Below are 24,601 nucleotides of genomic sequence, written 5' to 3' on the forward strand. Positions count from 1 at the left end.
AGTTTCATTTCTTGTGTTTTATTTACTTGTGTGAGAACTTTCTTCTTTTTGATTAAAACCAAAGTTTTAGCCACTCCTACAATTATATTAATATATCATATGAAGGTCAAGGACTGGGGGCCCAATTTCTTAAAGCTGTTAAGCAGAAAATACTGCTTGCCAAATTTCTTTGCCAAGCAAAAATTAAGTGGGACACCAGTCACAACAGGGTACTCCTAATTTTGGCTGGTAACTTTTTCTGTTAAGCAATACTTTTCTGTACTTGGCAAGATTTTGTGCTTACAACTTTATGAAAGGACCCTGTTCATTTCATAGACTTTTAGTTTAGTTCACAGAAATAATGTTCTGGTGGTGGAATGGATATAGATAGTTTATAAGATCCAGGGGTCGATTTCACAAAGATTTAAGACTAGTCCACACTTTGGACTAGGACCTAGGAGATATTAAAAACTAAAGGCTAGTCCTAAGTAACGAGTTCTAACTCGAGATAAGACGAGTCTCAATAACTCTTTGTGAAATCCACCCCAGTTACATAAAGCATGGAGTTTATTCCTCCATGCATAAAGGTAAAAATAAAGAGACAAAACCAAAACAAAAATCTTGTTATTTTGTTGTTCATACTACTGAATGTGTCTTTAAAACCTATTTTTAAATAGAGACACATTAGATGGATGGTAAAACCAACTTGATCAGCCATTGTTTTAAATGTTTACTCACTGATGAGATGGATTATATATTAAGTGGGAGGATTGGTGTTAAGTCTATGTTTATTGAAAAGTAAAACATTTCCACCACTTGGTGGCGCTGTTTAGCAAGGTATTTCAAAATAAGTTGTTAGTGTTTTGTGTGTTGATCGCAACAAGCAGATCATGCAGATCGTAGAATGTGTTAGTTTTGCACATTTTCAACTTCAAAATAGATGACATAATCGACTACATCCTGCAGACAAAGGTAAGTGAAGGAATGCTCAATGCATATTGTATTGACGTATTTTGTTCACACACCACAGTATTGTTGCTGCACTTATCCTGGCACCTGGTCCCCCCTGGTGTCAACTCATGTGTTTTCAGTAGGATAACAGGAAAATTGTTCACAATCAAAAACTAATTTTTTTTTCTTCAAATCATCTATCCAATATTTTAACAATAATACTTTCACTTCATGGTGTGTTGATATTTTTAAAGTTTTGGTTTTACGTTGCGAGAGACAGTCCGCCATTAACACTACAGTGCTCATGCATGCACGACATTGGAGCAACGTCATATGTTTTCACACCTTTCATTGGTTGGTATTTTATTGAATATTCAGAAGCTAGTATAGCGTGCAAAAAAAATCAAAAATATTATTCAATTACTACTTAACAAATTTAATTACATTTTTGTCCAAAAGCATTATGGATAGAATCCAGAGATATCATAATAAGGCATGAAATTGATGAAAGTAAAAGGAAAAGTTTCCGTATGGCGCCACCACTTTTTCATTCGAAATAAAATAATATAGTATCTAATTTACCTGATTGACATATCCCTTTTTGTAAAAATGAGTGAAAAAGTGGTGGCGCCATACGGAAAGTTATCCAAGTAAAACACCCCCCCCCCCCCCCCTTAATCGACTCACACTTCATAACAATCCGTTTTCCCCCATTTAAGACCAGTAATTTTTGGTTTCAGGAGATAAGAAACCAATCTATGATATTTTCTCTTTAATGTAGACTAAATATTTATTACGCTTATCGGAATTTATTACAGTATGCATGAGTAAATCAACAAAAAATTGTTGTCATTTTCACTTAAAATATTTTAATATTTTCCCCACATTTGCACACCATAGAATCCAAAATAGTAACCACCTCACGTGATCCATCTAGTGACTAAAGCAGAGTGAAACTCAATCTAGCAGATAGTAATTTTGTTTTGAACTTTCGAGGTTGGATGATGTTTCTTTGACTCATTTGAATGTTGGCATAATAATGCACTAGTGATTAGTACCAAAAATCAATCATTTTATAAATGTTTGAGCATAACCAATGACGGGAAACTTTATTCTCAGCATGATTAAGCCTGATAAAAATACAGACCATGAGTAAACTGCATAGCTTCTGTCACCGGTGCAGCTTGCATCATTTCGCGATAAACAGGAATCAAAGTTGGGGACTGAAAACATATGAGGGTCGATAACGTATGACGCTACAATATTTTGTATTGTTGCTATCTTCTTCTACTTACTAACCTAAAATTTGTATCTTTTTACCGAATTTCTTTTTACTTGTACCTTTTTTTAAATTTTGATTTCAGTTTGCAGCTTTGTTGATATTGTTCCCGTGACCAAGCACATTTGCACCCAAGTACTATACTCCTCTGGGCATGCTGGAGGGATGTACTCATTGGACAAATGTTGGAAGATAGTTAGAAAGATAGAAATAGGCTGGGTTTTACTTTTGATTTTTTGTATGTATTTATTTATCATTTTGTGCCTTTTGTTGTTTGTGTGGCCAGCGTAGTTGCGATATGTAACCCTCCTGCCGACGGCGTAGCCGGAGGGTTACGAAGCAAACGCAATGTGAGCAGGGCGAAATGGTTAAAAACATACAATTTCGACAGCTTGTCAGCAGATTTGCTCAATTTTTACCACTTTTGAAAATCATGACACAAATTCTAGAAACACGAACTTGATCCTCAATGTCTAATGAATGCTACAATATCACTCAAAACACCATTGAGGAAATAATTTGAAGAAAAGGCACAAACACTTACCAGATTCCCGAGCGAAAGACCCAGGTTGAAAATTTGAACCTGAGGGGGGCGGAGCTTCGGCTGTTTGTGCACGTCACGGACTCAGCGCTGCGTGTGGTACATTCTGTATCCCTGCAACTGTGCAGCCCATGTCTTTGTACACGCGCTGAGATGCGGAAATCAGAGAAACAGAGCGCCCGCTAACGTTCGATTATAACAAGCGTGTACAGTTTTTGCCGTGCATAGATCGGAACGTTGGTTGTGTGTGACCGTGCAACGTCAATGGTCTTGGAACCAAGACTACGGCTGTACTGTTACCGGGATACACAATGCACCACACGCAGTGCTGAGTCGTTGACCCCGCGGTTACGTGCACACACGGCCGAAGCTCCGCCCCCCTCAGGTTCGAATTTTCAACCTGGGTCTCAAATTTTCAACCTGGGCATTTCGCCCTGCACACATTGCGTTTGCTTCGTAACCCTCCGGCTACGCCATCGGCAGGAGGGTTACGTTATCGCAACTATGGCCAGCGCTGCTGGAGCAGCTGCAGCAACTCTCTAACCCTTCACACTATGTAAGTGGCTTGTGGGGGAGGTATACTCCTACTCTCAGTACAGAGTCTAACCTGTATTTCAGTTATTCGTGTAATAGCACGAATTCGCGCCGTCGCAAGATTTTATTTTGCGTGCATAGCTAGATATTCCTGCCTTGGCACGAATTGAAAACTACGTACGGTAGAATGCGGCCAAAACGACCTGTAACGTGTTTAAAAACGATCTACGCACAAAGACTTCCTAAGTTGCCGTCGTAGTTTCGCTGATATTTTTTAATGGAAAATAAATTGCTGAATAAATCAATTTTGGGAACATTAGTTTGAAGTCATGATAATTGATATTCAGTTAACTTATTTTTATACTTTAAAATGACTTGGCAAATAATTTATTTCTAACCTGAGGTAGTCTGTCTCCACATGTTGTTTTCATTGACGCAGCGCTGTAACATCATGGCGGACGCTGAGAAGACCATCCGGTGCGTCCAAATTCTGACAATTCTACGAAAAGCGACAATGCACTGAATAACGGAAATACGGGTTAGACCCTGTCTGTACTGACTCTAGAACTACACTGTGGGGTTCATTCTTCTATCTACTCCCCTCCACGAGGAGTAATAGTCACAGTGGAACAAACCTCATACATGTAGTTCTAGAGTAGGAGTAGTGTACTGGAACTGAGACTACACTACAGCATGATTGGTCCCCACATTCATGACGTTGTCAAATTGATGTAAAACTTGGGTGTACACCATGGCAATTTTGTTTTAATACAAACCGTTACTGTTCAAATGGAAATTGTTAGCATGCCGCACATTATTTTATTTTATTTCGAAACAATGGTGCTAATGGCCGCACAATCGAAATGCAGATTAATCAAACTATTTTTTTATTTCATTTTCAACTTTATATTTCAGGTCCTTTCCTTAAAATTGAAGGAAAGATTTTAAAGGTAGATTGATTCATTCAAGTTCAACTTTCCATCTCAGAGTTTGAAGTTAATTTGCCATAATGGATAAAAGATGGCAGAAGGCTGAGACTGACACAGGCATTCCATATTACATAAAGTAAGTCTAATGACCAGGGCCCAATTTCATAGAGCTGCTAAGCACAACAATTTGCTTAGTATGACATTTCTTCAATGATAAAAACAGGATTACTAACCAAATTTCCACGTGATTTTCAGGATAAGCAAACAAAAGCTGAATACCAGTAACAAGCAATATGAAACACATGGAAATTTTTCTTGGTAACCCTGTTTTTATCAAGGAAGAAATTTCATGCTAAGCAAATTTTTGTGCTTAGCAGTCCAGGGCCCAATTTCATGGCTCTGCTTACCGTAAACAACAAATTGGCGCTTATGGTTATCAAGAAATTATGTGCTTTCTTCAAGCGTATTTCACAGGTTAGCGGGGAATTTGGCGTACCCATGTGTACTCCACGTTACAAGGCATTCTATGCTAACACAACTAGTGCAGAAATTTGGTGCTAGCACTAATTGGAGAATGGTGATTGTAAGCGCAGAATTCGACGGTAAGCAGAGCCATGAAATTGCGCTCAGGCTTCTAAGTTCTCCCAACCCAAACCGTCCTAGGAGTAAGACCATGGATGACATTTGTTCAGCCTTTTATCTGAATTCAGCTTTTTTTTATAACTCTAAACTGGCAATAAAGATGCTGCATTATCTCAAAGTTAAATAACTCAGGCTCTTGGTACTAATTTTTTTGCACTATAGATTACTCTTCTCAGAAGCTCCTTGGAATCTATAACACTAAGGGTATATAGATCGATCCAGGCGCTCAAGTGCTGGGCGCCGCCGTGCGCTGCGCGCCATTGCTGGGGTGTCTTTGTGCCTAGTTTTGTGCACAAAGACACGAGAAAATCGTTTTCCTTTTCACTTTTTATTGGAATTGAATGTCTTTTTCAGCAATCTATGAAATTTCCTTGATGTGGCTGCTTGATATAACAACGTACTACATTCTTGATAAATTTTTTTAAATTTAAAGCAGAAAGTAAAATACTGAAATTCTGACAAAATACCTTGTCGATTTAATGCATTTTAGCAACTTTTATGCATTTTCTGCATCTTTGACCCCTAACTCGCCTAAGACAAGCACCTTTTTCAAGATGATCTGGCTTCTATTTTGTTGCAAATATTTGTGGTCAGTGATCTACATTGGTATATCATGATGTCCTGTTATGGAAACTGTGTTATTCGTTGAGGAAAACATTTAATTTCCATAAAGAGTGAAAAAAAACATTTCCTCATGTCTTTGTGCATAAAACTAGGCACATTTACACCCCAGCAATGGCGCGCGGTGCTCAACACTTGTGCGCCCGGTGCGCGTCGGATCGGTCTATATCAAAAGTAGCAAAACTTGGGGTAAATGGTTACACATTTGTTTTGTGTCCAAATAACAATTCTGTGTCAATGATGAGTAAACTTTGTGCTTGAGCTTGTAACAGATGTGTACTTTGACTCTAACAAATGTGTACCCGTGATTGTGGCTGTGCCCATCTGGATATATTTATAAGTAGTAATGATTTACTTTGTGATTTAGTAGTACGGTTGATTTTAACTATTTCAGTCATCTGTCAGAGAGGACACAATGGGATCACCCAGAGTACGTCAAAGCTCAACGGATTATGGGTAAGTTTTCAAAGTAAAACCATTTGACACTTTCAGTAAACAGTATTGTCCAAGGCCCACACTTCGTGTATCACAACTTATATATAAAATAATAAACCTGTGAAAAGTTAGGCTCAATCGGTCATCGGAGTCAGGAGAAAATAACGGGAAAACCCACCCTTGTTTCCGCACGTTTCGCCGTGTCATGACATGTGTTAAAATAAATCCGTAATTCTCGATATCAAGAATTGATATTGTTTTAATGTTTTCTCACAAAGTTAATAATTTCATGGAATAATATTTCAAGAGAAGTCTTTCACCATTACCTTCTGTTAACCCTGTAAATTATTTGTAAATCTGTGAACTTTTTTTTTTTTTTTCTGTACCGAAAGTGGCCAATGGCTTTAAAAGCACATTGACAATTTGGTAATTGTATAAGACCAGTATTCTCACTACATACCACCAACATGCATAAAATAACAAATTTTTGAATATTTGGACTCAATTGGTCATCGAAGTTACAAGTGAATAATGATAGAAAAAAATAATCTCTTGAAACAGTAACTAGGAAGGGCATACCTATCAGAGAGCTGCCAGAAGAAGCTTCATTGCAGAGCTGTGTGAGTGCCCTTAATTGGCCAATAGGCTTTACTGTTACAGTATTTAAAAGGTCCTTTAAAGGCACATAGTTTCTGGAGACCCTTTAAGAAGTGCTAGTCATAGGAAAACGTCATTGGTCAAACTTTCTCAAGATGAAGAAAGAAAGGGGCCCTTTAAGTTATTTGGCAAGGAGTTCTAGAGTTGTGGCATACATCTTGTATTATGTTAACACAAACCTTAAGACTCGGATGCTATCCTTAAAAGTGATTTAGATTTTGATTTATAACCGTGTAGATGAAATGGGCAAGATCCAGCTGGCATCATACAGGGCAGCAATGAAGATAAGGACACTCCAAAAAGTCATCAACTGTAAGTACAATATAAAATATAAAGCTAACCCGTTAATTTTATGGTTGTCTTGAGTTTTGTGTCCTTAAGCAAGAAACTTTTCACCAATTATTGCTTCGTCTGTCAGATGGGACTTAAAGCTTGTGCCTGTTTGTTGTGTTATGCACGAAAAGAACCCAGTTACATATATCGCAAAAGAAGAGGTTTGCAGGTCCCCGTGTTTCTTGCAGTGGCGCAAGTGCTACATAAATGGATCTTAGTATTCAAAACTCTGCTAGACCTGTTGAAAGACAAATAATTAGGTCTTTGTTACGCCCCTAGGGGAGTGTGGGTTTGAGTCCCAGCACTTAACCTGATGCTTCATCCTTTGGATGGGGCGTAAAGCTGTTGGTCCCGTGTGTCGTGTAAAGCACGTAAAAGAATCCAGTGCTCTTATCGAAAAGAGAAGGGGTTCACCCTAGTATTTCTAGTTTGATTGGCAGCATATTGCGCCACAGCAACATCTAAACTAACCACTGCATTGTGCTATATGATAGGTTTCATAATTCAAACGTATCGCATTATACCTTGCAGAAAAATACTGCATGTTTAACATGTTTAAGGCGCCTTGAGCGTCACTGAGTGACGGATATGCGCGCTATATAAGAAGCCACTATTATTGTTAAAAACAAGAAACTTTGTCTCTTTGCAGTGCATTCGGTGGAGTTATCTACAATCACATCCGTCTTTGAGCATTTTGGGTTCAACAGCCCCAGCAACATGGTCATGAATGTGATTCAACTGCAAGACGTTGTGTATGAGGTATTCTACACCACTCAATGTAGAGGATGGAGCTCCCTGGATGTGGATACCAGTACTGACCTAATGGTGAACTGGACTCTGAATCTATTTGACATGTGAGTGATGACACAACGGCGTTCTTGAAACTCTTTCTTTGCAGTGGCCTGGGCATCATTTCATAGAGCTGCTTATAATCACGAAAAGTAGCTTAGCATAACTAAACTATGTGACTCTAGCTACCGGGCAATCTTGATAGTCTAATTGGTAAGACACTGCTCTAGGGTCGTGGGTTCGAATCCCACCCGAGTAATATGCCTGTGATATTTTTTTACAGGACTTGGGGAAGTACTGAGTATTATACAAATAATGAATGTTTATGAGTGCAATGGTGCGAATATATTCATGAGTTGAAAGATGGAATGTTTTATTCAACGAGGCAGATCGTCGAGTTGAATGGAACATTTCATCTTTCATCGAATGAACATATTTGCACTATTGCACGAATGAAAAACATTCATTATTTGTTTTATTTAACATCCAAGTAGATCTTTGTCATTTTGGTTGGAGGATACAACTTTCAAAATAAACAAAGCGTAGGCCTACAATTTGTAATTTTGAAGTTACACCCGTTTCTTTTAGTAACACTGCTGCATTACCCAGACACGGGCACGCAGTGATGTTTTTTGCTCAGCGTGCAATAGTAATTTTCGGATGAAACGAAAAATGCACGCTGAGTGACGTAGCGTGCAATAGTACTTTTATTTGCTGACACGTGCTGGACAATCCTCCAATTAAATGGCAAGAATCTGCTTGGGTGTTATATAAATAAAGCTAACACACATCGGTGTATGGGTAAAAACCAAAATTGATATTCTTTATCCCCGATGCAAATTTAACATCTATTATATTGTTGCGGTTCCCACTGCCAAAACATAGGATTCCAACTGCATCTATAGCTACCAGGCAATCTCAGTAGTCTAGTTGGTGAGACACTGCTCTAGAATTGCAAGGGTCGTGGGTTAGAATCCCGACAGAGTATAAATATGCCTGTGATTTGTTTTCACGTGACTCGGGAAAGTACCGAGTATACCGTGCTAGCACACATCGGTGTATGGGTAAAATCCAAAATTAATATTCTTTATCCCGATGCAAATTTAACATCTATTACAACTGTGTTGACTGAAATAAGCTAACCAGCTATGTCACATGTAAAATTTGTGACTGGTATTCCTGCTCATTTCTGCTTAGTAGAAAATTCGTCAGCAATTTTTCACTGCTTAAGCAGCTCTATCGATATAGGCCCTGAACTGTGAAGAGCATTGGACTTTGGACCCAACTTCATAAAGCTGTTTAGGAGAAAATACTACTTAACAAATTTCTTTTGTAAGCAAAGAAATGAGTGGGGCACATGTAAATTTTATGGAATGTTGCTGATAAACTCCTTTTGCTAAGCAATGTTCTCCTGTGTTTAGCAGGTTTTTGTGTTGGGCCGTGGTGTTTCTGATCAGCAGAGTGTGGGGTTTAAGTCTTGGTTGTGGCACTTGTGTCTTTGAGCAAATACTTTACCATAATTTGTTTGTCCTTCTGATGGTACACTAATCTAAAGGTCACCCGTTGGTGAAGGGCAAGTTAAATAACAAGTAATGTTTCACGATGATGTTGAGAGTCCATAAATCCTCTAAAATGTTAAAGGAACACATTGCCTTGGATCGGTCGAGTTGGTCTTTGAAAAGCGTTTGTAACCGTTTGTTATAAAATGCATATGGGTGGAAAGATGTTGTAAAAGTAGAATACAATGATCCACACAAACATGCCTCGAAATTGTGCGGTTTTCCTTTTACCTCGTCGACTAACACGGTCGGCCATTTATGGGAGTCAAATTTTTTACTCCCATAAATGGCCGACCGTGTTAGTTCGCGACGTAAATGGAAAACCGTCAATTTTGAGTGACACTTGTGTGGATCATTATATTCTACTTTTAAAACATCTTTCTAACCATATACATTTCATAACAAACGGTTTCAAACGTTTTTTATAGACCAACTCGTCCGATCCAAGGCAACGTGTTCCTTTAAACTTTGAAGACTTTCTGGACCAAGATGTGCGTATTGTTTTTTGGTGTTTTTTGTTGTTGATGCATGATGGCAGATTTGAGTTTTGAATACAAACAAATGAATTCTGGGTTTTTTTTTTGTTATGTTTATTTGGACAGGGGTCGCACAGGATTCCTCAAGGTTCTATCAGTCAAGATCCTCATGGTAGTGTTGTGTTCTGCTGAACTCTCTGAAAAATACCAATGTAAGTTTCACATGAAGTTATTGTTTTGGAGAAAAATGTTGTCATCTTTTTGTGTATTTTATGTGCCCTACTCCCTCAACTTGAAAGCAAGCATTATGTAGACTATAGAGACTATGTCACTTTTGTTTACAAAAAAGTGACCTTGTGCACTCTAGGGCTTTTCCAAGAGTTCAGGGCTGAAGCCTTTCTTGGGCATCTGAAAGCACACAAATTTGTTTTTGTTTGTTATTTTCTTGCAACTTCGATGACCAATTGAACCAAAATTGTCACAGATTTGTTTAAATGCATGTTGGGATACACCAAGTGAGAGTACTAGTCTTGGACAATCACCAAACGTGCCCCTTACCTTTAATTAATACCGAAACCAAAATGATGCCCTGTTTTGTTTGTTAAATCAAGTTGATTTTCTTTTTTCAAGATTTATATGAGCAGTTAACAGATCGAGCAGGGGGAGTAAGTCGACGTAACATGACAGCCTTCCTCAGAGACATGATAAGAGTAAGTGATGCATTTAAAATAAAATAAAATTGTAATTTTTTTTTAATTATGCAAGTTTGCCCTAAACAAGGCTAAAAGCCACTCTTGGTATGGGGCTACTTGAAATAAAATGATTGAATGTGAACAGAACTCAGGGAAGCTGAAGGAAGGAATTGATATTCATCTTAAAACAGTCTAGATTGTAGGATGGAGGGAAATCAGACTTTTCTAGGTCAGCCTGTGAAGATAATTTTGTCCACATATAAAGGTGCTGAAGATACTTTTCCTAAAAGCTCTGTGAATTCCAAACCCAATGAATAACAAATGGTTGAAATTTCTTCATTTCGACATTCCTCCTGAAATGTTTATCTTAATTTCAGACCTTCTGGTCAGTAAATGACTTTCATCCCTGCTCTAGTCCTCAGGAGACTGGTATAGAAAGAGATGGTTTCCTGAGACAATGGCGGGTCGAGGGTAAATTTCCACCTCATATGAGCATTTTGTTATCATACACATGACTTTGTTAAAACATCGCTCAGCTTTTAAGTTGTAATTTGTTTAGAGGAGTTTTAAATTGACAACATTTTATCAACAATTTTATTTTTAGATAACAGAGTTGATCGATGAGAGCTCTGCCTTGGGGAAGAATGCTGCAGCTGCTGTCAATAGCTGTTTCGCTACGGTAAGAGCTTAAATTCTCAACTGTTGATCCATTGCTCCCCTTGGCCCAATTTTATGTCTCTGCTTACTGCCAAATTCTGTGCTTACGACCACCATTTGGTAAGCCCCAAATTTCTGTGCTAGTTGTGTAAGCCAAAAATGCCTAGTAACGTGAAGTATGCACGCGCAGAAGCCAACATTTTTGCTTACCAGTGAAATACGCTTGGCTTAAAGACACTGGACACTATTGGTAATTGTCAAAGACCAGTCTTCTCACTTGGTGTATCTCAACATATGCAAAAAATAACAAACCTGTGAAAATTTGAGCTTGATTGGTCGTCGGAGTTGCGAGACATTAATGAAAGAAAAAAAAACACCCTTGTCACACGAAGTTGTGTGCTTTCAGATGCTTGATTTCGAGACCTCAAATTCTAAACTTGAGGTCTCGAAATCAAATTCGTGGAAAATTACTTCTTCCTCGAAAACCACGTCACTTCAGAGGGAGCCGTTTCTCACAATGTTTTATACTATCAACCACTCCCCATTACTTGTTACCATGTAAGGTTTTATGCCGATAATTTTTTTGACTTTGAGTAATTACCTATAGTGTCCACTGCCTTTAAGCACAGAATTCACTGCTTCCGCAAGCGCTGACGGTAAGCAGAACCATGAAATTCGGCCCTGGATGTAAAGGAGAGAAATGTCTACAATGGGAGAATTTTCAACCTTGTCTAACGAATGTGTCTCTGAGAAATAGTGAAATTAATCTAAATGTTTTTAAATCACAATGACCAGTGGAGTGTCGAGGCTGAGCTGTCCAGTTCATCGGACTTAAGTTCAGGGCCCAATTTCATGGCTCTGCTTACCGTAAGCACAGAATCGACGCTTACGGAAGCAGGGAATTCTGTGCTTACGGCAAGCGTATTTCACGGGTTAGCGGCAAATTTTGGCTTCTGCACGTCATACTCCGCGTTTTTAGGCATTCTATGCTTACAAGGCTAGCGCAGAAATTCGGCGCTTGCAGGTAAGCGGGAAATCATGATCGTAAGCGCAGAATTCGGCGGTAAGGAGATCCATGAAATTGGGCCCTGGGGTGGATTTCTCAAAGGTAGTCCCAACTTAGGACTAGTCCTAGGCAATGCTAGGAGATAGGACCAGTCCTAAGTTAGGATGAGTTACTGGTCCTAACTTAGGACTAGTCCTATCTCTTAGCATTGCCTAGGACTAGTCCTACGTTAGGACTACCTTTGTGAAATCCACCCCTGGTGTTGTAAGAGTGTGGGTTTAGGTCCAAGTCATGGCACTGATGCCCCTGTGCAACATACAAAAAACCAGTTTCCTTCGTCATTCAGATGGGACGTCATGTGATAAACATATGATCTATAAAAAATCCAAGTACCCTATAAGCAAACAGAATTGTACAATCATAGCCAACATTTAAGGAAAAAGTGAAGCAAAATGCTTTTATGCTTTTCCCAGTGGCAAGCAATGACTTGCACATGACAGGGAAAACAAATTGTACAAACATTTGTCCTGTATGGCATTTCCAAATCAAGCAAATGCTTACTGGGGATTAGTGCCGCCATTTCACTAACTCTGCCCTATATTATTATTTAGTATCATTTGTGTATTCTGTTTTAATGTCAAGCATCATTTTGTATAATACTTGCACACATATTATTTGAAATGTAAACAAATGTTGTTTAATTGAACTGAGTTGTATCATATATTTTCTTTTCTCCTTGCAGGTGATTGGAACGACCGTTTCTCATGACAGATACATGAGCTGGTTGATGGCAGAACCTCAGACCATTGTGTGGTTACCAACAATGTATCGTGTTTCCCTGGCTGAGTCAGGTAAGTTCAGAGTATAATATCCAACCATCTTCATCCATCACAGGAAAGAGGCCAGAATAATACGTCCTTTTTGTCTTTACCAACTCACACCTGTTATCTCCATGTAATTCCTTTTCCAAACAGTTGACCCAAATATTTTTATTTGATCATGAACAAGCCAGTATTGCCGACTACCCTGGGCAGATTAACTGCTCATCCATTAAGTTCAATAAACCAAGTAATACACTCAATCACTCAAAAAGATGTGGAGCTTTCCTGTAATGATCCTCATCTACTTTCAATTGGTGTGTCATGGACAAGTGGTTGAGAGCACTGGACTCAAGCTTTGGTGTTTCTGATCGGTAGATTGTGGGTTCAAGTCCTTGTCATGACACTTGTGTTCTTGAGCATGATACTTTACCATGATTGCTTTTGATTTCCACAATTGATTTATTGATTTATTCTGTGTATCTAACATTTGTAAAAAATACATTGAAGAAATGGTTTTTTAAACCATGTGTTTTGTGACAAGTTTCCAACACATAATTATTTTTGTTTTGAAGCTGAATTGCTGTTTAACAGTGTTTTTCAAACTGGGACTGAAATAAACCAATTGCTTTTAGGCCATTATTCAACTCATTGAAACAAACATGTTTTTTTCCAGTGAGACATGATGCAAAATGCAACATTTGCAAGATGTTTCCGATCATCGGGCTTCGCTTCAAATGCTTAAAGTGTCTGAACTACGACATGTGCCAGGATTGCTTCTTTGTTGCCAGGACAACCAAGAGACACAAACTGACACACCCAACTCAAGAATACATTATTGCAGTAAGAAAATTTGTTTTCTTAAACTTGTTAAACGTTATATAATTTAGATCCTAGTTTTAGACTTTTTATCAGCAACAATTTACATAATCTCTAAATGTTATTTTCAAAATATATATTTTACCATCAGGAAATCAGTTGGTAAAGTCGTTACAAAGGAAATCATACATAAAACTTAAATTACCAACAAAAATAGCAGGGAACCCGTCATTACTAATGTACATTAGATGTTGCTTTGGCTGGTAACCATTTCTGCTCAGAGACACTGTTCTGTCTCAGCAAAGTGTGATTTAGGAATATTTTCCTTTGTTTTGTCAGACGTCATCTAAAGAAGACATCAGAGACTTTGCTAAGACGATACGGAACAAGATGAGTAAGAAACATGGCCGCCGCGTTAAGCTGAAGTACCTCCCTGTTGATGACAGTGACACTGATTCCAATAGTTACTGGTTAGTCTCTCATGTGAATTAAATTTGAATTTTATTAGAATTGACAAACTTCGTGCCCCGTAGATGAAATTACAGATACAATAGTTATATTAGTATGACATTTAAATTATTTAAAAAGTACACCTAAATATCATGTAATGAATATCAGTGGGCAAGAAGACACCATTAGTGTGGCATGTTTTGGTCAAGTGGTTTAGAGCACCGGACTCAAGCGCTGGTGTTTCTGATCAGCAGAGTGTGGGTTTGAGTCCCGGTACAGTGTGTCCTTAAGCAATGTACTTTATCATAATTGATTACGGTGTCATCTTCAGGCATGAGAATCTTCCGGTTTAAACCGGAATTCCGTTTTTTTTCCTTTCAAAATTGTGGTCTCCGAGTTCGATGTGAATTTGCTATAAAATTCGGGGGGTAGGTTTTTAGGGGTATACATTTGGATTTCTCTGATCCCTCTTCTCTTGTCAGACAATGTAAGTTTACCTTTGTAATTGTTATTATCGCGTACGGCGTTCATGAAAAAACGGCACCTAAACAATAAATTGCCGTCAAGCAACTGGCCCAGTTTACGGCTTGTGGTCTTCCTGGCATCGCGCATGCATGCGGCAGCAGCGACAGATGTATAAACTTGCCTCATTCCTCGCTTCGTTTATAGTGGTACGGTTCAATAATGTTTGCGTGTAATGCGCTCGCTGCTGCAGCAGCAAAGATAACACGTGTGGAGACTTTTGAAAGTCTACTGAAAAAACAATGCACGTGTTTGCACCATGTGTACTGTGTACGTGCAGGTTTGTACACGAACCAATGAGCGGCGCGGCACGAATCTGAGATCGCCGGCAGGCCATGGAAAACTGGTACCTGTTATTTGCCTCACAACCAGCGAAAGATATATTGGGAACTAGCGAACACACGGTACGTCCGGACGACGTGCTTTCTTCATTGGTTCTATTTCTATGTTGGGGTCTTATCTCAACCTCGTTCCAGTTATACCCTATGCTGAATAACAACCTCTTTCTCAAAAACACATCGCTCTCGCCAAATATATAGGCCTATATATATTTTAAAATGTGCGTCGCCGACGGATCGTTAAAATCACAAACATTAAATTGCAAAAGAATTTCTTTTACACAACCGAATTTCAAATCAAGAACCTATAAAAATGGTTGTTGGTGAGAAAAAAAAAACATTTTCAAGGGCAGAAATAAGGGTTAAGATCGTCTAAAAAATAAAAATATTATTACTATTATTTTTTTTTTCCCTTTCTTTTTCCGGAGTTGTAACAAAATCGCAGGCGAGCCCAAAATTGTTTGAGCTTTACATTCCTTATTTTCCCTTAAACCTATTATTAAAAAAAAAGAAGGAAAAATCACACAAAAGTAGCTCACTTCTACCTGGAAAAATAGGTGTCAGAAATGCATCAGAGACCACCACAGAGCTTCTAAAATACCCAGAGCTCCCAGGGCCCTTAAGCGGGCTCTGGACCCCGGCCGTAAGGAACTTCGCGCTGCGCGCTCGTGTTGTGTGCTTCGCACACAAAAATGATAGAATGTTGACATTTTCAATCAACTTAATTTTTTCCTGTTTTTTTATCATTACCCATTCTCATGCCTGCATCTTGCTCATAGGTTGCAGATTTTAAATACTCATTAATTAATAATGTGTTATGAGGCTGTGAGGGTATCTATCACCATTGCTTACTTTGATTTTGGTTTTTAATTTGATTCTGTCAGTGATCCTACAGATAAAGAGATTGATATGCATGTACGGCTCGGCCACATCTCCAAAAAGTAAGTTAATCCAAAACCAATTGTCAGTCACTTAATTTACTGTATTGATATTATAGGCACTGGATACTATTGGTAATTACTCAAAATAACTGTTAGCATAAAACCTTACTTGGTAACAAGCAATGGAGAGCTGTTGGTAGTATAAAATACTGTGATTAATGGGCTCCCTCTGAAGTAACATATGTTTTAAGAAAGAGGTAATTTCTCACTGAAATATTCAAAGACTTCAGGTCTGAAGCCTTTTAGGCGTCTAAAAGCACACAATTTTGTGCAACAAAAGTGTTTTCCTCTCATTCAAAGACCAATTATGTTGGAATACACCAAGTGGGAAAGAATACTGGTCCTGGACAGTTACCAAAGATGTCCAGTGCCTTTAATCAGACATAATATTCCTCCTACTTAAGTTTGATGTCCGATGTGTTTGCCCTCGGCAAACAACTGTGATTAATAGCTTGAGAAGTCTATTGAGTTGTTATAAGGAGAGTTGACTGTACCTTGTATCATCCTCGCAGGTTAGCAGCTGTCGAGGATATGAAGCCAGCTCCACCTCCCTCAACCGAAGCTTCCCTGTCCCCGATAAGTGAGAGCATTCCATCAAGCATGATTCCTGACCCGGGGAGTGCTTTGGCTCGTGGGCAGGAAACCTCTCGTGATCGGTCGAGAGAGCATAGGGAGCTGGAGGATCTAATCGACATCTTAGAGAGAGAGAATGAGTAAGTCAAAGAGACAAATTCGTTGTGAGAAATTACTCCACATAAGCCCCTCTCACTCTGGATGAATTTCCCAAGGCTAGAACTTAACACTGAACCACAGGCCCAAGACCAATAGTTTTAGTGTCTGGCTTCTCGGCCAGAAAATGTGTTAAGCAACAAACCCTTTTGTCACTCTGGACAAAGTCAAAGGAAAGATTTGTTGACAGGCATGTCTGATTTTTGATTTTCTTGCCCTCAAAACAATCATCAAAATTATTAAGTAGAAAACCTCAGTTTGGTTGTGTTTTTTTTTAATTGGCAGCATAATGCACCACAGCACCTTGTAAACCATTACATGATGCTAAGGATTAGGTCACATATTTCAAAGCGTAACCCACATAACTTGCAGGAAATACTGTATATAACAGCGTCAGAAGCATCTCTGAGTGACGAATATGCGCGCTGTATGAGCAGCCACTATTATTATTGTTATTATTATCGCAGAGAGCTCCTTATCGACATGGAAGAGTTGAACATGGCCGGAAGACGCATGGCATCAGCAGGTGAAGGCACCTCACATGAGGCGCATGATCTTGAGGATGAGTCCATCGGTACCTCGGAGACTGAAGAGCAACAGGAGATGATGATAGCGAGGCATGAGGTTCTGGAGGACCAAAATAGACAGCTAAACCTACAGCTCAAAACACTCAAATCGCTCCTTCAGAAACAGGTACGGATTTTGTATTGGCTGCTTAATTTCTTTCTCCTATTTCATGATAACCATAGCTGTGTTTCCAGGCTTATAGATGAAAAAAACCTTAATGATAGCATTTAAAGACTAATGTAACGCAGAGATTTATATGATTATTATATGCAAGACTCTGGTTAATTAGAACTGAAGAAGAAGCGTATTGCGAGCGGACTATGCAAGACTCTGGTTAATTAGAACTGAAGAAGAAGCGTATTGCGAGCGGACTGGAGTATATAGAGAGTGACGACGACTGAAGAATACACATGAAACAATTGACTGGGTCTGATCTTGGTTTATTAAGAAGTTGACTTATAGCAGTACAATAAGTTACAGAGGTGCTGGACCTAGCTAGTAGGTTGGAGAGGCGAGTCCCTTGTAAAGAGAAAGTTGAAGGAATAGTCGAGGCCCAGAGTGAAAGTTGGGCAGAGGTTATATAGGATTTTGGTGGTGGGGGAACTCTAAATTTAGAAATGATGTCACACAGAAATAATGTAAGATTGGTGACATCATTACCTAGAAGTGGGATGATGTAATGGTCAACAGGGGGGGGGGGTAAGGGTGGGTGGTCAGGAATGTGAGGGGGGGGGCTAACACTGGACATGGGCTGACATAGGATATGGGCCACCTGTTGAAGTGTAAACAACTATTTTGGGAATTGTACTCTAGAGATAAAATAGTGGGAATACATCCTTACATTACTTTTATCTGGGGAAAAGAAAATGTCCCCATTTTCAAGGTATAAATTTAAAAATAACCATAATTATCAAAAGTAAACCAAATATAAGTATAGAACGAATTTGGAAATTTAAGTAAGGACAACAACAAAATTAGTAAAGCAGTCCACTTTTGCGAAAATTTGACCAGAAAAAAATAATAATGGCAAGTTAACCACTGGATAAATTGTACAGATGAACTGGTAAACTCAAGTTTAAGTTGATAAATGAGTAGAATAAGTGCTTAGAATGAAATTATATATAAACAACAAAGAATACCGCATTGGTCGAAATTAAAATTATGACCAAAGGCAATGGTTGGACTTTACATGATTGACAAAACACCAAGTTTATACAATAGAAAGTTAATTATGGCATTAATCAGAACAAAGCTCTTATCAGACAAGTTGTTGTAAACAAATTATCGACTGTGGTCAGAAGGCAATTAAATTGGGATTGGAGGAAATTTGTATGGTGCAGTTGGGCGTAGGGTTATGGGCAGAGAGTAGGGAGGATAGGTAGAGGTACTGGTTGGGGCTGTAGGAGAGAGTGGATAAAAACAACAACAGGAGAGAGGCGTTGTTTTGGAATTGGCAGCAAACCTGATCCAGCAGTGGGAGAGTGGATCTTAGGTTTTGCACAATGCTTCGATGTGGTAGGAGTTCTTGCGGGGGAGGTAATCTCGGTTTGATGGAAAGTTTGGCAATACTTTGGTACATCACCACGAATGTACGGCCAGTAACACACTTTCAGAGATTGTTTAATTATCATGTGGACATTTTGTTTGCAAGAGGAGCTACCATGTAGATAGGCAAGGACCGTGGGTTGTAGGGAGGTGGGGATAATTACTTGATTGACACGCTTAGCAGCAAACGAAGGCTGGTAGTGTCGGCATAGAATACCATCGACTAGGTTGAGTTTATGGAAATCCAACCATAGGCGACGTGAGACATGCGATTGCTTGTGTAATGTGGAACATTTGGGACGGGATCCATTTTCGACCCAAGAAATAACCAAGGAAAGGTCTGGGTCATCTTGTTGACATTGCTTAATGTCGTAACCATTGGAGGAAAGAGTACAAATAAGGTCTGCATCAATAGCAAATGATGAAGGTTTAGTGGGAGGAGCGGTTGTAGTTGATATGGGGGTCTGAGTAAAAATACTATTCACATATACGGGCTTGGTGACAGGCGGCTCAGACACTGAAGGTGTGGAGCGCTTCTCAGGTGGAAGAGAAGGTGGGGAGGGGTCACAATGTTGTGAGTGGTCATCTCGATCACGACTGTGTGGTCTGGCATGACTATGTGATCTAGAACTATGACGGCTTCTATAACGGGACTCAGGACGGCGGCTACTACTGGAGTAACGGCTGTCATGGGAGCTACGGTCATAGTGACTGGGACGGGGACTGGGTGATCCATGACGGGTGTCACGAGAGTAGCTATGTTCACGTGAATATCGGCGATGTTCACGTGAATATAGGTGATTACGACGAGGACTAGGAGAACGGTAACGGGGAGGAGATGGGGAATATCGATGAGGAGAGGTACAACGAGATAGGCGGGACAAGTGCATGTCTTTGATCACAAGAAAAAGGTCCTGCATCATGGACATGCAGCCCTTAATAATTGAACAAAGGGAATCCACATCTTGTGGAGGAATTGATTGATTTGAAACAAAACTACCGGCAGACGGAGAAAACATAATGAATATGTGGCAGACCGACAAAAATAACAATAAGAACTATATAGGTTATAACAAAAATTAATTAAACGAAAGCCTGGATCATAAATGAACACCACTTGACATAACTTACTTGAAGAAAAAAATCAAAAGCAAATCAATGAGATAAATGTAATGACCATTACGCCAGATAAAATATTGTGCATGTATTAAGCACAAAAAAACCCAGTATTGGTTATATGCAAATGAAATGCAAAGTAAAGGTCAATTAAGGTTATATATGACAGAAAATATTGGATGCAATCGAAAAAAAAAAAATGAAAAGTACAGGTCACTGATAAAATAACAATGACAACAATAAAAACAAGACGATTGTGAGAGCATGTAAAATCAGCAAAGAGTTCAAACAGATATGAAATAACTTATCGGCTTTTCTTGGCGATGCATCGATGCTTTGACGACAGAGGAGGACGGTGTTGATGGACGGTCGGTCGTGGCGACAACAGGAAACAGGAACGGCAGAGAAACAGGTTCGGAGACGAATATTGGCGACAAAAACAGGAACAGTTCGAAAGAAGAACAGTTCAGGGCAGGAACAGGAAACGAAGAACACGGAGACAGGAACGAAGAACACTGAGACAAGAACGAAGAGCAGCTAGAAGAACAGAACTCAGATGAGACGACAGGAGACAGCGAAGGCGGAGGCAACCAATCTGGGACAAAAATATGTCTTTTCAGGTGGAAGCACGGCTTTGTCAGTGAGATTATAAGGACAATGGAAGCAGGAACACGAAACTTGAAGACCGGAACGAAGAGCAGGAAAACAGGAAAAATGAAGCAAACCGGAACGATGAAACATTTAAAATGTTCAGAGGGCAGCAACAGGATCAGGAACACTCAGAAGAAATTGAAGATAAGGAGACTAGTAGAAGATCAACATCGGAGCTGAGAGACTGTGGTGACGAATTTCAAACATGTCAGCGCACAGACTAACTTTATGATGTCAAGTCCAAGACATTAAAGAAGAATAGCAGAAGAAACTCCAGAGAGGACGGCTTGTGTGAGTAACACCACTGCTACCAGTGTAACGCAGAGATTTATATGATTATTATATGCAAGACTCTGGTTAATTAGAACTGAAGAAGAAGCGTATTGCGAGCGGACTATGCAAGACTCTGGTTAATTAGAACTGAAGAAGAAGCGTATTGCGAGCGGACTGGAGTATATAGAGAGTGACGACGACTGAAGAATACACATGAAACAATTGACTGGGTCTGATCTTGGTTTATTAAGAAGTTGACTTATAGCAGTACAATAAGTTACAGAGGTGCTGGACCTAGCTAGTAGGTTGGAGAGGCGAGTCCCTTGTAAAGAGAAAGTTGAAGGAATAGTCGAGGCCCAGAGTGAAAGTTGGGCAGAGGTTATATAGGATTTTGGTGGTGGGGGAACTCTAAATTTAGAAATGATGTCACACAGAAATAATGTAAGATTGGTGACATCATTACCTAGAAGTGGGATGATGTAATGGTCAACAGGGGGGGGGGGGTAAGGGTGGGTGGTCAGGAATGTGAGGGGGGGGGCTAACACTGGACATGGGCTGACATAGGATATGGGCCACCTGTTGAAGTGTAAACAACTATTTTGGGAATTGTACTCTAGAGATAAAATAGTGGGAATACATCCTTACACTAACTAAGAGTAGAAAAACTGCATGAGCCTTCGTAGCAACAACTACTTCATCAGATGCAATGAAGTGGACAAGCCAAGTACAATCTGTATACATGTTCCAGAAAGTTCCGGGTGAGTAGTTCACAAGGTAGGCTGGTGCATCATTCCTGGTAGTGGGAAAGAAAATCACTGTCCCTATAACTCAATACTGTTTTAGGTGTGTGATAATCTTTTGTTCAGCAGCCTCCCTTTCATATCTGGTACCTTTTATAATCTATTTTATGGTATGAGCAGGAAAAAACAGGATCCTGAAAAACAGTGCACAATGGTCATATGTTCTGTCCTCTTTTTATTGAGTCATTTCATTTTCATTGACATTTCGACTTATTGTCATTTCAGAATCGCACACCCCCGCAAGCCAGCACATCCATGTTTGTACCAAACAACCACGCTCCGCCTCCACCATACCATGCCACACCCACCAATGGCCATCTTGATCGAACCGCTCCGCCCGGTTTACCTTATTATCAACCTGCTACCCAATCACAGCCAAGCATTGATATGATTGACAGTCAACATGTGAATTCATCTGTCCTTCCTACTCCAACAGCCAACCAATCAGGAGCTTCTGTTGTGATGAGTGGCAGTGGATCACTCCGCCCACCATTTATGTTGGACCAATTAGTAACCCCACAAGTGTCACTTCCTCCTCACCACTCAACCAATCTAACCATGACTCCAGGTTTGAGTGACAGCACTGTGCCCCTCCCACCATACTCTTCCAACCAATCAGCAATGACTCCAGGAACCTTTGCAGCAAGGAGGCTCCTCCCAGCCCATTTGGTTGACCAATCAACAGTGATGTTTCCCAACTTATCTGCATCTCGAATATATCCACCAGAAGAGGCAGCATTGAATGATATTGTGCAGAGAATGAATGAGGCATACCCAACGAATCTTCAAGGTAAACATTTGCAATTTCAAGGCTCAAACACCTATCTTCAGAAATGCAGCTTTTCAGTACAATCCGCGCTTACAATTAACATTCTTCACTTACTGTGCAGGCGCCAAAATACCTGTGCTAGCTGTGTATTTAGCTACTGTAATAGGAATGGCCAGTAGCGTGGGGTGCGTACACTCACAAGCAAAAATTTTATGCTTAGCCCAGGCTTGCATAAGTGTGTCAAAAATCCATCAACGTGCTTTGAGTGTCTTGATTGCTATGCATCCTATATAAGAAGCCACTATTATTAATATTATTATTATTATTAGTACTATTATTATTATTCTACAGATACACCAGCTTCACCTGAGATGCCCCCTCCTCCCTCTTACACAGCGGCTCCTACATTCATGAGAACCAGAAGATCACATGGTAAGTTGCCTTTAGTAAAAATTCTCCTCTGAATCAATCAATCAATCAATCAATCAATCAAAGGTCATTTATAGAGCGCCAAAATCAACAGTTTGTTCCAAAGCTCAGAACAGCATCAAGGGAAAATTTGGGACAGTCCTCATTTTAGTTAATTTGTTCGTTTGACTCAAAAATTTACTTTCCCAAATTGAATTCTTTTTTAATATTGTATGACGTGACACAACTGGATGCTAAACAGCACCAGGCTGTAAGTAGTCCACTGCTCTCAAAAATGTTTGAATGCTCAGAAACAAAAGAAAATTTACTTGTAATATCCACTTCCACCCTCAACTCCACTCAGTTCCTTCTTTGTCCTTTGTCTTGTTTTAATAATAATAATATGGATTTATATAGCGCAGATTATCAAGTCCAGGCCTCGGCGTGGGTTTAAACCACTAGTAGAAAACCTCTTCACCACACATTGATTCCCTTATTCTTTTTGCTATCGCAGGTAACCATGACAACCCAACAGATATGATAGACGCAGTGGCACGCATCGGTGATGCGATGTCGTATCTCGTAGCGAGAGTTGCAGACAGGCCCTCTGGAATGTAGATTACCATGGTTGCTGGCAAACTCTGCTGTTGATATTTGAACTTTGCAAACTGTGTTCACGGACAAACCTTGTCTTTAACATTCAAGAGTTTTAGGTTGCGGCTGTCATTAATTAAAATGCCAAAGTTTTTTATGCCAGTATTTTTATACGTTTTACCTTGAGTCGTCATCTTTTTCATGTCTTTTATCTTTCTTTGTAAGAGGAGCATGCTGTTATTGGGGTTTTGAGAAACCCTTTTTCTTATTTTTAATAATCCTGATCAAATTTCTTAATCAGAAGTCACTATTGTCTCCTTTTTATGTAAGTTATAGCTGATAATGAATAAGATATTTTTGTGTGACCAAAAAGTATAGTAAATATAGCATTGTTTCCATACTCTGCTCTATGTAACTGCTCTCTGCTTTTTTTAAATTGGCTGAATTTGTAACATTTTGTACTAGGTAATATATTTTTATACTAAATTCACGACCATTTTATGTCAAACACCACAGTATTTTGTGTTCACTGATGATTTGCATAATGGTTTGGATATAAAAGATGGGTGTTATTATTTTTACATAAAATATGAATTGTGTGTGCTTTGTTATCCCGCGTAAAAATGGGTGATAACAAAATAAGTATTCGGTATTTTAAAAAATGCTTCGCAACTTCCGTCCATAAAGGCCATAGCAGAATTATTGAATACGTTAAAATAAATTAATCATGGCTAAGTATTTTCTCAAATGTATTATTGTATTTGTTGTTATTTTTTGTCTGTTGTAAAGAAAGTTTCTTTGATGGATATTAGACATTGTCATAATGTGCTACATTTTAGTCATGTTCCCTGATTATAGAGCAGCATAAATGTTGATGTGTAAATAAACCAAAAAGTTGCCAGACTTATTCCCCTCCCAGCTCTTGTTGAATTGTTTTGGGGAGTAAACACAAGAAAACACCTGAACAAAGTCCCCCTGCGCGTTTTTTCTGTACATAAAAATTGCCCGTCGTAGTGCTTTTTTCAATTGGGAATATATTTTGTTTTCTAAATCCATGCAAAAATAGGGAATCCTTGACAATAAAATCAGGCAAATTTAGGGGATGTCAATTCTATACCGTTTTTGTTCTGGAGCAAAACGAATAAACTGCTTTTAAGACACCTGCGGCTCACTTGGTCCAC

The 24,601-nt window shown here is 39.2% G+C and overlaps 1 protein-coding gene across 1 annotated transcript; it reads left to right on the plus strand.

The window, feature by feature from the left end:
- The first annotated feature begins 818 nt into the window (after positions 1-818).
- Positions 819-24,285, plus strand: LOC139946350 (dystrophin-1-like). The gene is made up of 17 exons (XM_071943990.1): positions 819-951; positions 4,200-4,349; positions 5,871-5,932; positions 6,806-6,880; positions 7,551-7,755; positions 9,852-9,937; positions 10,356-10,435; positions 11,022-11,096; positions 12,823-12,931; positions 13,575-13,741; positions 14,057-14,187; positions 15,912-15,968; positions 16,481-16,681; positions 17,165-17,390; positions 21,875-22,439; positions 22,770-22,850; positions 23,341-24,285. The coding sequence occupies exons 2-17, from the start codon at positions 4,294-4,296 to the stop codon at positions 23,442-23,444; spliced, it is 2,280 nt and encodes a 759-aa protein (XP_071800091.1). The 5' UTR covers positions 819-951; positions 4,200-4,293; the 3' UTR covers positions 23,445-24,285.
- The last annotated feature ends 316 nt before the right edge of the window (positions 24,286-24,601 follow it).

The sequence above is a fragment of the Asterias amurensis genome, chromosome 13 (genome assembly GCF_032118995.1).
Source record: "Asterias amurensis chromosome 13, ASM3211899v1".
Classification (NCBI taxonomy): Eukaryota; Metazoa; Echinodermata; class Asteroidea; order Forcipulatida; family Asteriidae; genus Asterias; species Asterias amurensis.